Raw genomic sequence first — 17,810 nt, 5'->3', positions numbered from 1 at the left:
CTGATTTTATCAAAGTGAATCTGGCTGCATATCAAAGGGGCTTTGCCTTCCATCCTGAGAGACCCTATAGAGAACTTTTTCCTTAATTTCTTTATAGGCCTCTTTATTTTTATGAATGAAAAATTGAAAATGAGCAGCCCCAAGTGCTTGGCATTACTGTGCCTTCCTTTTAAGATGGAGAATACCATCTATTGCTTGTTGGACCATAGGGCTGCATTGGGGTGCATTCATTTCTGCCCATTTACAACACACAAAACCCAATTACAAAATGCACTCATTTCGACCAAGGTCCGATTTTCGCCAAGAACAATTAAATGTTGAAATGGAGAGGACCCCATTCCATTGTTCTTGGTGTTCCTAAGCGCACAACCTTTTCACATTAAGACGAAGTTCCGATTTTCCAATTTCTGAGAAAAACCATCACCAGGACAAATTAAGGCAAGGGTTGCCTGCTCAAACATTCTGCCACATGAAGGGAATTTTGGCCTAAAATCTGCTAAGTAAATTAATGCATGGCTCTGGATTTAACTCTTCCTCGAGCTTGAATCATACAACAGGTAAAACTCGATTACATAATTCGTTACATTCTTTCTCTCAAAGCTATTTAAGGATACAAATGGAAATGAATAATAATATTGCAGGCATCAATGTTAAATTACCTATTTACCATTTACATACTCAAGGAGGTGAAGATCAAGCTCAAAATATCGAGAAAGAAGTCTCTGCAACAGATATACTCCAGGAGTTAATGATTACTTCATGTCGCTCAAAAATAATAATAATAAATAAATAAATAACTGGATATTTCATGTCACATCGACAAAAATCATAGTGCAATATTATTTTGGATTTAATCCAAGTTTTAGTTTTCCATATCTACAATCCTTTATTCCCAAGTTATATGCCAAGATGTAGTCTCTCTGACAGGCACAAGCTTAAGGCAAGGCATTCACAACCTACCCAAACTAATATACGAGAGATTGTGCTTTTAAGAGGTAACAGCTTAAGGCAAGAATTTCACTCCCGTATGGGTGAGAAGTAAGCACCTATGCCTTGGTTATTAAAAAATATTATAATAATAATAACAATAAAAAATTTGACAACCGACTGTGAGAGGTCAGGATTTGACAGTTCCAATAGTATGTTGGGGTCAAGAGGAAGGGTAAGTGGTTGCCATTAGACATGAATTAAACTTAACCAAGATGAATGCCAGAAAGAACCTTAGTTATGGGAGGATGAGAAGATTTTGCTTCAAGATTGAACTGAGGAAAGCGTGCAACCTCAGCTGCATTCTCAAATAAAATAAATGTAGGTAGTTGATCCATGCCCCCTGCAAATGCATAATCCTCATATGAATAACTTTAACAATAGCCAAAGAGAAATGTATGATAGTGAAGCTAAATGTAATTGAACAGTTTCCAAAACTAATATTATTTTTTACCACCAAGATATATTCCAAATTTTTCGGCGGCATTTGGGAAGAGTCCAAGATCAACTATTCCAAAAGACAAATTTTTATTTGAATATCTGCCACAAGGAAGCATAACAACACATAAAATTCTGTAATGACAGCTTATATTGACTAATGCAATAAAGGCAACACACTGGCTTCACAACTCTCACAAGTTCTTGAGAAGAGGATCTTTTCTTTTTTTCTGTCTTTTACTTAAAGTTGAAGACCCATGTAAGGCAAAAACATACGTAATTGAGAGCTCAGGAAAGCACCGACTTGTGCGTATGCAAGTGGGAGAACATGACGCACGAAATTCTACCTGCCAAATAAAGTTTTTTAATCATCAAAATATTCTTAAAAAATGAGGAGAAAAAAGTAGGCCAAACATAAAATGAAGATATACCATCATTATGAGTATTAACTAGTGGGGTTAACCATTAATGAGCATCAGCACAATTTAGAGTCCTCTACATATTTTGTGGAGATATAAGCATGATTACTTGGTGTCAAATGAATCTGTAGAAAATGGTGTGAAAACATGAAGGGAAGCCCCATCAAGGAACCTGGCTAGTTTGCAAGGAACAAGCATAAAAACCCGAGCCACCCAAGCTATCTTCTTTATAAGAGAAATAAGAAAATGATATAGAATAGTCCTAAAATAATATTTAACCATGCAAGGATATGCACCATTATTCAATCTATATAAACAACAGAAGAATCTACCTTCCCAAGCGTCAGAAATTCACTATATATAATGTGTCTACATAATGTGTGTAGACAATAAACTAACACCTTTTTTTTTTTTTTTTTTCTTTTTTTCTTTTTTATAATTAAGAATAAATTGAATATCACCACAATGGAACATAACTAAACTGAGGCGCACCCCTGGCAATGACAATGATTACAATGTGGGGAACCACAAAACACATGCTAAAACAAAAGAAACAATACACACCTCGCTTGCTTCAAAATTGAAAAGAAAGTACTGTAACCCATATCATAAGGGCAAAAATATAAAAAAAAGCAGTAGCAAGCAAGCATCTGATGGCCTTGGCCAGTACCTCAATGGCCAAGTGAGGGCCTACTAAAAATTTACCTAGTACTGTATTCCTACCTTCAACAATTTGCCACATCAACCAAACACCTAGGAGATCTGCAAAAAGATTGCAAGGAAAAAATGCTCGCTGGTAACAGAATAGGTATGTCCACAGTTAGCTTGGTGACAAGCCTTGTATGGAGAGAACAGAATAAAGCTAAAGCTTTTCTTTAGATCGAGCAAACACTAGACAGGTGAACATCCAGAGCTACAAAAATCAAGAATATGTGCCGCACATGTACCTAATGCAGTTCATCTCTTAACAGGCAAATATTCAGAACTGATATATACCCTTTTTATACCTGGGGTAGTCTTTCCCCACACTCTAAATTGGAGTCGACTCTTTTTCAATCTCCTCACCAAGGTTTTATAACATATTTTTATAATACAGATATTGGACAGTTCTCATGCAATAACAAGTGGCAACTGTGCTGAAATGAATTCGAATCCCTTTCTCTCCATTAACTTACAAGAAAGGAGCATGTCCTTCAGATGTTTTGTGCTTCATGAACTGGCAAACAACCATATCAGTTCTTAGCCAATGGGAGAAAATCAATTACGGAGTGCTGGAATCACTCCAGACGAAGATGCCTCTGGGAATCAACAACATTTTTGTAAAGCTACATCGCCACTCAGTTATCAGGATGAAAGCAGACATAGTTGAAATTGTTAACCAGAATGAATTCTGAGAAGAAGTCCTTAGAACCAACCAGCCAGAATCTTGATGTGTTCTCCTGTCAGCAGAGTTTCCAACTGCAATGGTGTTAACTTACTTTTAAGTACCTGGTCCATAAATACTCTTACTACAGCATGCTTACTAGCCAGCTTCCGGAAAAAATATGACAATAACAACATGAATTCAAGAATGCTTGCTTCACAATGTGATTAACTGGCTTTTTTCTCTATCTAATCAATTGTTTAGGTACTTCACAATGTTGGAATCACTCCAGCCGAAGATGCCTTTGGGAATCAACAAAGTGCTGTTCATTTATCAGGATGAAAGCAAACATAGTTGAAATTGTAAAACTTGATGAATTCTGAGAAAAAGTCCTTAGAACACCAGGCAGAATCTTGACGTGTTCCCTCTACCAGTAAGGTTTCAGCTACTGGATTGATTCTTAAACCTACTTGAAGTACCTAAAGAATCAATTAAATATTAAAAAAAAAAACAACATTTTGTGTAAATCACATTGTAAAGCAAAGCATTCTTGAATCCATAATGTTGTTGTCATCATTATTATTATATATTTTCTGGGGCAAGCTTCTTGTGGATCAAATATACTTCATGAATTCAAGAATGCTCTACTCTGCTCTGCTTTACAATTGGATTAACTCACAATTTTTATTTAATTCACAATGTTATTGATCAACTCACCTGTTGTTGTAATTGTCGTTGTGATTAGTGTTATATTTTTTATGGGCAAGCTTCTTGCTGATCAGACGCACTTCATGAATTCACACATGTTTTGCTTTACAAGTGATTAACTCCAAATGTTTGTTTTCATTTTTTATTTAATTGATTCTTCGGGTACTTCACAATATTATCGATTAATATTACCATTATAGAGAAAATAAATCACAAACTTGCTGGAATCACTCTCCAGACAAAGATGCCTCTGAGAATCAACATTTTTTTGAGAAGTTACATGTGCCATTCATCTATCATTTTTTTTGATAAGTAAGAAGAACTTTATTAAAGAAAGCGTAAGGCGCCCCTAAGTACACAAGAAGTATACACAGGAACAACCAATGCTAACCCACAAAAACCCGCAACACCAAGGCCCCAGAACACAAAAGAACCAAAACAAGCTACAAAAAAACCGAACTAAGAACAAGACTACCCACAACCCGTCAAGGCACAACAAACCTACAACATGTGTGCCTTGCCTTTCCTTCGCCTAGAGGGATAGTTCGCATCACCATAGTTGATGGAACTATGCAAATTTAGAAGCTCCCTTTTTTCCTTTAGACTTTTGGCGCGCAAAAAACTGTAACTCCTCTTCCATGGCATCTTAAATAGCCAAAGCCGCCTCCCCAAAATCCCAATCCATCGCCCAATCTAAGGGCAAACCATCCCAATAATCATCTTCATCCTCCTCCCACATCACAATCTCCCTGTTATGATCAAAACCAACTGGCTAATTCCGAGATTGGGAGAAACTATTAAAGCAACCACTCGAAGGGGAAGAAGGACCTACCACCCCGCCATTGTTGACCTCCTGAAGCGACACGGGAGGGACTGATATCGGGGGAAGGTTGAGAAACCCCTTCCTAAAAAGGCCCTGATTCACTGGCGTCATTGACTTCTTCATTGCAGGAGGCTTTGCCGCCTTCTCAGCTGGCGGCTCTGCACCTGAAACCCTCTTATCAACGTAGCCAATTGACATCTTCATGGCTTCTAGTCAGTCAGAAAGAAGCACATCATTCCACTTCACAGAATGCCCTTCCCTCAATTTTTTCGCCCTCCTGTAGTAACACTGAAAAGGCTTAGAAACCACCATAGGGAGGGGAGAACGCAGCTTCTCTCCTAAAAAAGCTGCTCCAGCGAGAGACGGAGGGGCCGAAAGGGGTTTAAGAATCTGAAGCTTCCCCAATGGAGTGAACTTAAAAGAAGCAGGACCCACAGGAAAACCCAGATCCGGTGCCGGAGAAGGGGGGAACTTGAACAGATTAGAGGCTGGAGTCCGGCTAGAAACCGCCGGAAACACCTGGGAACTACTCGACTCACCCCCGAAAGAAGACTCTGTCCCTGTAACTGTCCCTTTGACTGCCGCCGACGAGGGCTCTGACCTAGAGAAATCCCCAACAAAAGCCGATGAAGCTGGACTCGCGCCCTCTTTGGCTCCCAACGCTGTAACCTCCAAACCCCCAAGAGGAAACCGATTCAGAACCAACCCAGAGGGCACCTCCGTTGACATCTCCGGCAAGAAAGGCGGCGGACAGGAGACTTTAGGATTCCGCTTGAGTCGGGCCACACGAAAACCTCAGGGTTTTTGAAACAGCCCCGACCCGGCAAACCGGATCAGAACTCTCCTCATAGCCCGGCCCAATGCCAAATAAAAACCGGGACCCAACTTACGCCATGTCCGCAATCTCGAATTTTCAAAATTCAAACGAGAGTACTTACCCTGCGGATGTACAATCTGGTCTTTGTCCAACAAATCAAGCGGGTGAGACTCCAATGAGAAGCAATCCACCGCCGATCTCGGAACAGCCTCTGCATGCCACACCGCCGGAAGAAGATCAAGCTTGCAAGGTGTCGCCAACGAAGCCCTTAACCAGGAACGACCATCACCCACTATGGGCATCGTCTTCGCAGCAGTGGTCGAATCCGACCTCAAAACCTCCGCAAAAGAAAGCCCCGACCACTTTGGAGCCAAGCCCAGAGTCGGCCGTCCTTCACAGCCTTCTTCTCCGATGTAGATGAGGAACCGAGCCCGCAACCCACCGAGACTGAGAAAAAGTCTACAACCTTTCTTAGCTCGTCGGAGAATTTAAGCCATCCCCACCCTCCACGGCCCTCCGGGATTACAATGGACCCTTTCCGACCGCCCAACCCGAACGTTGTCGCCTCTAAATAGCGCCCAGCTTTATTCCCGCCTCTCCGAGCAATTAGGACCTTCGAACCTTCTCTGAACGACTTAACACAATCTTGCTCTGCCGGGAGACCCAACAACACTTCCAACGTCGACGCAAGCCACTTGGAGCTCTGAGCATTCAAAATGACCACACCCAGAAAATTTTTCCTCTTCTCCTCCACCCTCAACGTCGACGCCCCACCCAAAACCGAGAAGGTAAAAGACTTCGACTCCACTAAGAAATTCTTATCCATCTACGACACACCCAGGACTAAAACGACAACCCAAAAAAACTACATCGCCGAACAAAGAACCACCCAACGAAACAGATGACCGAAAAAAAAAAAAAAAAAAAAAAAAAAAAAAAAAAAAAAAAAAAAGAGGAGGAAGAAGAAGACCATTCATCTATCATGATGAAAGCAATCATAGTTGGAATTATTAAACACAGAATTCTGAAAAATAAAGAAAAGAAAAGAAAAGAGTCGTTAGAACCAACCAGCCAGAATTTTGATGTGTTCCCCTCTGTCAACAAGGTTTCCAACTGCAACGGTGTTAACTTACTTGAATTACCTAAAGAATCAATTAAATACAAAAAAACAAACATTTTGAGTTAATCACATAGTAGAGTAAAAGCATTCTTTAATTCATGAAGTGCATATGATGAACAAGAAGCTTGCCTTAGAGAAATAATAATTGTTATTTTGGCATGTAGTCCCTCCTATTCATGTTGAATAGAGGCCATTCAAACATGACTCGACAAACTATATGTTAGCTCGAACAAAAGCCAAGCTCCAACAAGGTGTTCACGCACGACTTGACTAAAATAGCTCAACCCAAATAAACCAAACGAGTCGAGCTCGAGTTTGAGTCAAATTGCAGTTTATTTTTTTATTTTTTCTTTTCTATAAGAAATTGAAATATAATTGAAAAGCACAAAATGCCCAACCCAAGTATACATGGAGTATATAAGAGATACACCTAGCTAGAAAGAGAAAACAAGTCAAGAAAATTATGAAAACTAAGAAAAAATAAGATTTAAAGCAGTTGTCCAATGGTAAAGAGTTTTGAAAAGAAAGACTTTAGTTCCACCACCATCCTCTTACGATCTTCAAAATTTCTACCATTTCTTTCTCTCCAAAAACACCACAAAAGGCAAGACAAAACCATCTTCCATACAGCTGTACTCTGAAGACTGCCTCCCAACCCTCTCCCAACAAGCAAAAAAGTCCTATTCTTCTAGGCAAAACCCAAGCTAACTTAACACAACTAAAAATAACACTCCACAAAACACTAGCAATCTCACAACAGAGTAGAAGATGATCCACATTCCCTACTCCTCTTACACATACAACACCAATCAACCACAAAGACATGCTTTTTCCTTAGGTTATCCATGGCGAAGATCAACCCTATGGTGGCTGTCCAAGCGAAAAACTGCTCTCAAGGGGAGCTTTTGTCTCCAAATACATTTCCAAGGAAAATGAGTGCTATAATGAGGAACAAAGACATATAGAAAGATCTAACATCAAACATCCCTCTATTGGAAGGGGCCTAGAATAGCCTGTCTTCACCTTCCCTGTCTCAATCTAAAGGAATACAACAAATTAAAAAACTAAGCAAGCTTACATTTCATTGATGAGAATCACTAGATAACTTCAAGTAATCTGCCACAAAAGCACCTTTACGTGAGCAATACTATACAAATTTGGGAAATTTTCCTTAAGTACCTGATCCCCACACCATATGTCATGCTAGAATCTAATCTTGGAGCTATCTTCCACCTCAAAACCTGGTATGACTAGAAAATTCCCCCAAGCCCCTCCTAATATTTTTCCATAACCCTACCCCATTTGACTCATAGACCTCATTAGAACACCACAAGCCCCACAAACTACCATATTTAGTGCCCATGACTCTCCACAATGCCTCTCTCTCTCTCTCTCTCTCACATGCAAATAGCATTAAAGCCACTTCTCCAAAAGAGCAGGTTAAACAAAAGCAATTTTTGAACCCCCAACCCTCCCTCGGAAATCAGGGAACAAACTTTGGACCAGCTGACCAGGTGCAATTTGAACTCATCACCTAGCCCACCCCATAAGAAGTCCTGTAAATTCTCTATGCGATTAGCAATACCTGTAGGAAGGGGAAAAAGAGACATGAAATGCGTATACAAATTGGAAAGGGTGCTCTTAATTATTGATAATTGTACCATTGGTCCTTGGGGTTAGCCTAAATTACAAATCACTCCCTGTGGTACAAAAAGTTCATGAAGGGTCCTTGTGGTAAATTACAATTACGAATCACTCCCTAAACCTATTTTCCGTCTACCAAATTAACAAATTCCGTTAGTTTGCCACGTCATACCCAATAAGAAATCTACATATGTCCATTACAATAAAAAAATATGAATAAATAAAACTTAAAAAATAATTTTTTTTTTTTTAAAAAAAAATAGAAAATAGTAAAGGGGTGGCTACCGGGGATGGTCTGACCACGTCTGAGGGTGGCCTCCCCTAGGCCTAGAGTGGCCACGTGTCGATTTCCTATTAGGTATAACGTGGCAAACTAACGGAATCTGTTAACTTGGTGGACGAAAAACGGGTTCAGGGAGTGATTCGTAATTATAGTTTACCACAGGGACCCTCAATTAGCTTTTTGTACCACATGGAGTAATTTGTAATTTAGGCCAACCCCAGGAACTAGTGGTGCAATTATCCCTCTTAATTAAGGTAATCCTTCCACCCTTAGATAAGTACATCATCTTTCATCCCGCCAAACAGCACTCAATCTTCTCAATAACACCATTCCAAATCGATTTGGCCTTAAAAGGAGCTCTTAGCAAAAGGCCAATATACTTCAAAGGCAAAGAAGACACCCCACAACTCAAAATACTGGCCAACTCATCAACATTATTGACATTAACCACAAGAACCAATTATGACTTAGCCAGATTAATCTTCAAATTGGATACAGCTTCAAAGCATAAGAATAAAGGACGTAGATAACATGTGTTTTTGGGTTTGCCCCGCAAAATATCAAAGTGTCATCTGCAAACAAAAGATGCAAAATGTGAAGTGCAACATGTTCCTAGACCCCACATAAAATCCTTAAAGAAAGTCCCCATTTACAGTAGCAATAAGCATTTTAATTAGAGCCTTCATTACAATGACAAAGAGCAAAGGAGACAAGATCTCCTTGTCTTAGACCACGGGAGCTACTCAAGAAACCGGAGTGCCATTCACCAAAACAAAAAAGTACATCAAAGAAATACAATGCACTATCCAATTACGCCATTTCTCTCCAAAACCACACCCCTCAGCAACTACAACAAGAACTCCCAATTGACATGACAAGACGCTTTCTCAATATCTAGTTTGCAAAGCACACTTGGTTCACCAGATCTGATCCTACTATCCAAGCATTCATTAGCTATAAGAACAGAGGCTAGAATTTGCCTACCTCTAACAAAACACATTCTGGGGCTTCAAAATAATCTTCTCTACAACCCTTTTAAACCTATTGGCTAGGACTTTGGCAATAATCTTATAAACCCCACTCACTAGAGTAATAGGTCTAAAATCTTTAACATCAACAGCCCCAAGTTTCTTTGGAATGATAGCCATAAAAGTGGCATTAAGGCTTTTTTCGAAAATCATGGAACACCCTTATAACATCCTTAATCACATCTCATCAAGCTTAGAAGAAAGCCATAGTAAAACAATCAGGGCCTGACGCCTTATCACTATTCATACATTTAAGCACCTCTAGTACCTCACTCTCCTCAAACGGTCTCTCTAACTACGTAACCTCCTCCTCATTACTGGAATCAAATGCAAGGCCATTTAGCTTAGGTCACCAACTAAGCTGATTAGTAAACAATCTATTATAGAAATGCACAATGTGTTCCCTGATCTCATGATCAGAAGGAATTGATCCATACAACGCCTTGATGGAGTTGTTTCTCCTCCTCGAGTTAGCCACTCAATGGAAAAACTTTGTGCATTTGTCACCATCAATTAGCCAAAGTGCCCTCGACTTTTGCCTCCAACAAAGTAACCCTCTCCAAAAAAACTGATAATTTTTTCTTTCCTCAACTTCTCTTCATTACATAACACTCTCTTCCACCAAACCATCAAGAACACATAACTCATTCAAGAGATTCTTTTCTTTGGCTCTCCACATTACCAAATACTTGCTCGTTCCAGACTCTTAATTCGGCTTTCAAGGTCTTAAGTTTGTGTGCCAAAGCGAAGCTCAAGGAACGTTGAAAATGATAGGAAGACCACCATTGTTTCACTCTGTCCACAAAGCCTACGACCTTTAACCACATACTCTTGAACTTGAAATATCTTCTATCCCCCTGAATGCCTCCACAATTAATGAGAATGGGAAACTCCCCCACACACTTTTAAACTTTCTCCACCACCCTCATATCCCACATAATCAAGATTCTTCCAGTGAAGGCACCTCTAGAAGTTGAATAACACCAATCCATGTATCGACTTCCCCATACTACTATTGTAAATTAACTCCAATTTAGATTCATACAAACAAATATTTTATGGCTTCCACTGTCTGAGCAAGTTTCAGATTCTAAGGCTTTTGTCAACTTTATTCAACCTTTTCACATTCCAAGATAACAACTTAGGCTTCATAAAAACCAAGCATTGCCCTCCCCTTAGCTTTGTCTCGACTAGAACTAACACCTTTCAAATCATAGTTAATGGTGCTGAATAATCCTTTTAATTCTCTATTTTCTTTGTTGCCCAATTAGGAACTAGAGGCCAACTCCTTCTGAGAGTGGCTTGCTTCAACGGCAATTAGCAAGGCCATAAATTCCTCTTTGAAGCCAACAACAACCCTACAAAATGCCTGATTTCCTTCACTTTCTGCAATACCCAAGCTGAAGACGTTGCCCTTGCACTTGTCTCAATCGGGGACAAGGGGGCAAGAACTCAACAAGATGGGTTCCACCACAGAGAACACTTCCAAATCCATGCAAAGCGGTGTTACATCAACGAAAGAATCGCTCCTATCACATCACCCACGACACACCAATCCATCTCAAAGGATACAACAACTTTCCCCTTATCGATACTAATTTTACCCCCCAAACCTACTCAGGAGAGGATGGTAAAGGAGAAAAATCAGGCAGAGGAATCCACTTCTCCCCTTTAACAACAATAACCCATTCAAAACTAGGAGGAGCTGAGACAACTCCTAAAGAGCCAATTATGAGGGCATAGATCTTTTCTAACAGTGCATAAGTTAACTTGGCCCTCATCACATCATTTCTCAGACAAACAACATCAACCACATTATCTTTGATAGGCCCATATTGTCAAACAAACAAGGCAACTCTTCTAACGTGCACACTTTGCCACCAACATCAAACTTAACAAGCCCAGATTTAAGAGAAACTAATGCAACCTCTCACCGAAAAAGTTTGATTGGAGAGGTGCGCAAGTGTTGCGACTGGGCAATTGTATTGAAAGCTACTTCGTGAACGAATGATCTCCGGCGTGCAACAACACCCCAACAGAGCCCTCGAAAAGATTCTGGGCAACTCCCGCACCATCAAGGATTGCCGGCGAAACCACTGGAACATTGCTTATCTGAGCGGTGCACTAAACCTCTTGACCTGCTCCCAAACCTAGGCCTTTGCCCGAAGAAAACATCTCCCCAGCCCCCATCTTTCTAACCCATTTCAACATGGGCTTAAGTTGGAGCAAAAGCTTCAGCTTTCTTGGATACAAGCCATTTTTATTTTTAGCCTGATGGGCTCTAATCTGCATATTCAAGCTTTGAACACCTACAGCTGGTTTTAAAAATATATGGACCTGCTTTGAACTCATACCCTTATCCACCTCAGCTAAAGCCTGATCCACATCTAGAATTGAATTTAAAATTGAATGGGTTCGCACTGTTTGATTGGGCTTTCCTTTACATTTTCTGACTAATCCACTTTATATAACTCCTTCAGGCCCTTAGAAATCTGGCCCTCATCCACCTTAGCTAAAACCCAGTCCACTTCCCCTATTGGATCCTCTAACTGTCTTCTGAAGTTACGAAGGGCCCCACCGATATCTAAATCATTCCCTCATGCTGCCACGTCTCTAACTGCAACATGATTACAGGGAGAATAGGAGGAAACCAAAAAAAAAAAAAAAACTCAAGGAGGCAGGAGGGTCTTTGGGATTTATGATGGAGTCACAAACAACATCCAAGCCGATCTTGCCACAACAATTTCATCGCCTCCCTTAACAATTTTGCTTCCTTGAAATCTGTCACTCACAAAAAAAAAAAACAATACTGTTTCTATCTACACCAATCAATCAATGAAAAATGCAAAGGGAAAGAAATGAGAGAGCCCCTTCTAATTTGTTCTTCTCTTTTTAGGTCTCCATTGAGTGATGATAAGATATAAATAAGAAAAAGACTAAATGACAAAATGCGGATAAAGCAGTGTTTTCAATTTTAACTCACCTTTAAAACAGAACAAGGATTGTGTGTGTGTGTGTGTGTGTGTGTGTGTGTGTGAGAGAGAGAGAGAGAGAGAGAGAGAGAGAGAGAGAGAGTCCTGAAAAAGTTAGGTCGAGGGTCAAAGGACTTGAAGTACATAGCACGGAAATGTGCTTAAGTGGACGGGTGGTGTGAAAGATAAGATTAATAAAGTGGGGGCAATGATGTAGAATGAGGGGAAGTTTGGGTGGATTGAATGACAAGGGGAAAGTTTATTCATGGAAAACCAAAGCTAGATCACAAAACTGAAGACAAAATGGGGCTTCTTTGGTTTTTGGAAGGAGAGACGGTTTTAGTTTTTGAGGGGATATATATGGTATTTTAGTATGTACAAGACAAAAGAGTACCATCCCACGCGTGTTTACCATGCATATTACGTGCGCGTGTACAAAAACAAACTTTAAACAAGCTCAAATCGACTGAAATCAAGTTTGTATATGAGCAGTTCACGAGCTTAAATGAGCCAAGCTCACTTGAATGAGCTAGGCTCGGTAATTTTTTGTTCAAACTCAGTTTGTCTAGTAAACAAACCGAACACAAGCTTAGTTTATAGGAGTCAAGTTTGAACTGTTCATAAACAACTTGGTTTCTTTACAAACTTATTTTTATTATTATTATCATGATGATATGGGGCAAAACCCAAATTCATTCTTACCTAGTCCTTGGTAGGCAGGCTGTTGAGTTAGAATATATATAGCTGCATAAGAACACAACAGTAGATAAGCATTAAGATCAAACAATCAAATCAATTAATAAATAAGTATCCTTGACTCATCATATATTCAGCTCTATGTTCAGCTATGTTTTGCATTAGAATTAAGTGAAAAATAAATAACATCATATTTTTCTCAATGGCATGCTATCAAATGAGAGAAGTAAATTAATACCATAAAGCAACGTGGGCAGGCTGCTATCATATTTAAATTCAAACATTTTTTATAAACTTAAGAAAGACTAGGGGCCAAACCTTAAATTTAAATAAGCAAAGAAAATCAGAATATTAGTATTTCCATGTCTACTTTTCCAGGTACTGGCCACGTTTGACAACCCCTGCTTTCCCCTTCCTTTATTTTCACTTCTCCCAAAAAAAATATAAACTTCAAAACATTTTAACTTTATTTACCTTTTATATCACATCAACAATTTTTTATTATTATTTAATTAAAATAAACCCACTAAAATACAATTTTTTTTTTTTTCACTTCTCCAAATAAATTTTTATTACTTTATATCACATCAATCACTTCTTACTACCACTAAAAAAAAAAAAAAATCGAAGTATGGAGGAAGAGTTGCCAAACGGGGCCACTATATAAAAAACATGAAAAAGGGTACCTACCACCAAATACCACCAAGTACCAAAGAGCCACATGGTAATCCATTACTAAAGCAAGGGTGACAAGAAAAACCTGATAGAAAATGCATCTCGGATTAGAAAATACGACATAAGAAGCACCACATTGAAAATAAACATAAGAACTGAAGAGGGTGATACCAAAAAAAAAAAACTTATATAAAAAAAAAATATACATATATCTGACTTCTGGTAACAGACACTCACAAAATATTCGTCCCTCCTGCGGAAGCATGTATTATGCATGGTTTAATAGATAAATCATAATCATTCTTGCAAACCAATAACTTTTTCTTTTTTAATTGGTAACTTGCGGACTAATAACTATTAAATCTCCTTGCTTATGTAGCAAGACCAGGAAATGGCAGTGAGATGACCACCTTTGCCAAAAACAGCATATCAGCAGTAAACGCCTCCCAAGTTTCTTGTCTGGTTATCTGTTGCAAACAAAGAGAAAGCTAGTGTTAACAACCTTTAATAGAAAATAAACTTTCCTAAAATCCTAGCTACTTCAACCAATCACAATGCAGAATTTTGTCCACAACCTCTGAAATCTGTTTTCTTAACAGCCTCATAATTTTTCGAAAACATTTAAAAGTGCATCATAGAATTTTTGTAGAAGTAAAGTTAAAATTAGTACTCCTTATTTTGTCAATTCAGCATTACCAAGCATCCAGATTTTAGACAAATGTTTCATTATGTACCAGATAACAAGGCCCATCCTCTCTACCTTTTACAAAAATGCTTTTTCCACATTGTCTAGACTGCCTTTCAGAACAAATAAATTCGAACAAAGAGAACTATTTTTCCTATTGGTTAGATGGCTTCTCTTTTATACTCTGTGTACCTGGGGGAGCCTTACACTTTTAATGATATCTGAATTACTTACAAAAAAAAAAAAAAAAACAGAAAAAGCTTTTCATGCTCGTAGTAAATTTGAAAAAACCCGCAATGCCATGTTTAGTGCTCTAATCCTGAAGCCTGGGGCAATTGATCTTAAGAACTTCCGGCCTATTAGTCTTGTGAGTGGTGTCTACAAAATCATTGCTAAAGTTCTTGCTAATAGATTGCAAAGGGTTGTGGAGAAGGTTGTTTATAAGTCTCAAAACGCTTTCATTATAGGTAGGCAAATACTGGATTCAATTCTTATAGCAAACGAATGTTTGGATAGTCGAATAAAATTTGGTGATCCAAGAGTCCTTTGCAAGCTAGATATTGAGAAGGCCTATGATCACGTCAACTGGAAGTTCTTATTGTATTTATTGAGAATGTGCGGTTTTGGGGAGAAATGTTGTTCTTAGATAGCACATTGCATCTCTTTAGTGTGCCTCTCCATCTTGGTTAGTGGCACTCTGTCTGGCTTCTTCAGTAGCTCTCGTGGGTTGAGGCAGGGTGATCCTCTGTCTTCTCTTCTGTTTGTGGTTGTCATGAAAGCTTTAAGTAAAATGATTACTGCTACTATTGATTAGGGTCTTATTTCAAGCTTCTCTATGGGATCTAGGCTCTCTGATGTGGTAAATATTTCACGTTTGTTGTTCACGGATGATACTTTGGTTTTTTGTGGGGCCAACCCTAATCATCTTTGTTATCTGCATGTTTTACTCTTATGTTTCGAAGCCGCTTCTGGTTTAAAGGTCAATTTGGCTAAGTCAGTTTTGGTTCTTGTGGGTAATGTGAACAATGTGGATGAACTGGTCGGCATTTTGGGTTGTAGGACTTCCTCTTTACCCTTGAAGTATCTTGGTCTTCCACTAGGGACTTGTTAGAAGGCCAAGTATATTTGGGATGGTATTGTGGAAAAGATTGAGCGTCGGTTGGCTAATTGGAAAATAACGAATCTATCTAAAGGTGGCAAGGTTACCCCAAAAGCACTCTCTCCATCTTACCTTCATACTTCTTGTCTCTCTTCCCCATTCCTGTTGGTGTGGCAAATCATATAGAGAAGCTTCAACGAGACTTTGCAGTGGGATAGATGAAGAATTCAAATATCTGGTCAGTTGGCCCAAGGTACGCTCTCATATTTTTGAGGGAGGTTTGGGGATCTAGAACTTGAAGCTCTTCAATAGGGCCTTTTTAAGGAAGTGGTTGTGGCGTTATGTGCATGAGAGAGAAGCATGGTGTAAAGGTGTTGTGGACGCTAAATTTAGTGGTGCTTGGGGCGGATGGAGTTCTATTGATCTCCCTAGGCCGCATGGGGTGGGACTTTGGAAGAATATCAGGATGGGGTGGAGATTGTTTTTAGACATGCCAGTTTTGAGATGGGTGATGGGTCCAAGATCAAATTTTGGGATGATATGTGGTGTGGAGAGATGACCCTCGAGGAAGCTTTCCCAAATTTATATAATTTTGGGATGATATGCGTTTGTTGCAATTTATATGGACTTCTCTAGTGGATCCCTTCAATGGAACGTTAGCTTTACTCATACGGCTCACAATTGGGAGGTGGATGTATTGGCTTCCTTCTACACTTTGTTGTATTCTCATAGTGTGAGTAGGGAAGGGAAAAACAAGCTTTGGTGGGCCCCGTTTCACAAGATCCTTGCTTGTAAAGAAGCTTTTCCTTTTCCCTGGAAGAGAATTTGGCAGACTAAGGTTCTTTTGAAAGTGGCTTTTTTCGCTTGGTCAGCGGCTCAAGGGAAGATTCTTACCATGGACAATTTTAGGAAAAAGCATGTCATCGTGTTTGATAGGTGTTGTTTGTGCAAACAGAATGGAAATCCGTAGATCATCTTCTTATCCTTTGTGAGGTTGCATGTTCTCTATGGAATGCTATCTTTAGTCGCTTTGAGATGTCTTGGGTTATGTCTAATCAAGTGGTTGATTTGTTTGCTTGCTGGTGGATGGGTAGTTGTTCTTGGAGTGCCGTCTCATGGAAGATAGTGCCTTCACGCCTTATGTGATGCTTGTGGAGGGAACGTAATGACAAAAATTTCGAGAACCAAGAGAGGACGTTGGAGGATCTCATGTCCTTTTACTCTCTTTTTACTTGGATAGCTGGGTGTTTAGCTCCTTTAGTGATTAGTTTTAATGATATTCTTGTACTTTTTTCTTCTTCTACTTAAGCATTCTCCTGTATACTAGGGTTGCGCCCTCTGTGCCCTTTGATATGCATTTCATTACTTATTAAAAAAATAAACAAGGAGAGAAGTATTTCCTTATAGAATTTCATGAAAGATCCTATCTTGAATCTTACACTCAATGTACATGTACATGCATGAAGGATAATCTACAATGAAATCCTATATGCTCGGCTTCAAAGAAGACAAACTATTAAAATGGGGAATTTTTGAAAATTTACCAAATGCTACATTACATGGTAATATAAAAACTCTTAGAGAAAGCAGTGGAAAACCATACCTTGATTAGAGTCAACACAGAAAATGCCAGAATCGCTTGAATTTCCTATACAAATAAAAGGAACAGTAAACAATGAAAATCAAGAAATCAACAAAAATCCAAGGCAAGGAACTTACCAAAAAAGTACTAAAATATTCAATTGGAGAGAGAGAGAGTACCCGATGAAGGAGATGATGGGTAAGGTGAGGGAAGAGGAGTTGGGATGCAGAGCCGCGGACGACCAAGTAGGAGAAGAAAGCAAGAAAATGGAAGAGAAAATACGGCTCAGAGACCATTCGGTTTAACCATTCTATCGGATCATGCTGCTTCTCCATTTTCTCTGGATCTTGGTTGGCTTTCAAAGGCTGGCTTTGTTGGGGTTTCAATCACCCTGCTCCCATGACTTATTCTAAGCGTTCGACTCGGCTTGACAAAATAACATAATAGCTTGAGTTGTCTTCAATTTTAAAC

The 17,810-nt window shown here is 39.2% G+C and overlaps 1 protein-coding gene across 4 annotated transcripts; it reads right to left on the bottom strand.

Moving 5' to 3' along the window:
- Positions 1 to 519: 519 nt before the first annotated feature.
- LOC133870830 (uncharacterized) lies at positions 520 to 17,795 on the bottom strand. 4 transcript variants are annotated; one of them, XM_062308063.1, is made up of 10 exons: positions 17,519 to 17,795; positions 17,361 to 17,405; positions 14,384 to 14,440; positions 13,989 to 14,058; positions 13,305 to 13,346; positions 6,624 to 6,697; positions 1,624 to 1,772; positions 1,442 to 1,527; positions 1,221 to 1,330; positions 520 to 722 (listed from the first exon to the last, which is right to left on the bottom strand). In XM_062308063.1, exons 1-10 carry the CDS (start codon positions 17,672 to 17,674, stop codon positions 660 to 662), a joined length of 852 nt encoding a protein of 283 aa, XP_062164047.1. In that variant the 5' UTR covers positions 17,675 to 17,795; the 3' UTR covers positions 520 to 659. The 4 variants fall into 4 exon arrangements, with proteins under 4 accessions (XP_062164047.1, XP_062164048.1, XP_062164049.1 ...); XM_062308064.1 differs by having other exon boundaries at positions 1,445 to 1,527; XM_062308065.1 differs by having other exon boundaries at positions 1,702 to 1,772.
- Between the last annotated feature and the right edge of the window lie 15 nt (positions 17,796 to 17,810).

This window comes from Alnus glutinosa, chromosome 6 (genome assembly GCF_958979055.1).
Source record: "Alnus glutinosa chromosome 6, dhAlnGlut1.1, whole genome shotgun sequence".
NCBI classification, from domain to species: domain Eukaryota; kingdom Viridiplantae; phylum Streptophyta; class Magnoliopsida; order Fagales; family Betulaceae; genus Alnus; species Alnus glutinosa.
The sequence above is the reverse complement of the archived record's forward strand: the minus strand, read 5'-3'. Positions and strand labels throughout refer to the sequence as shown.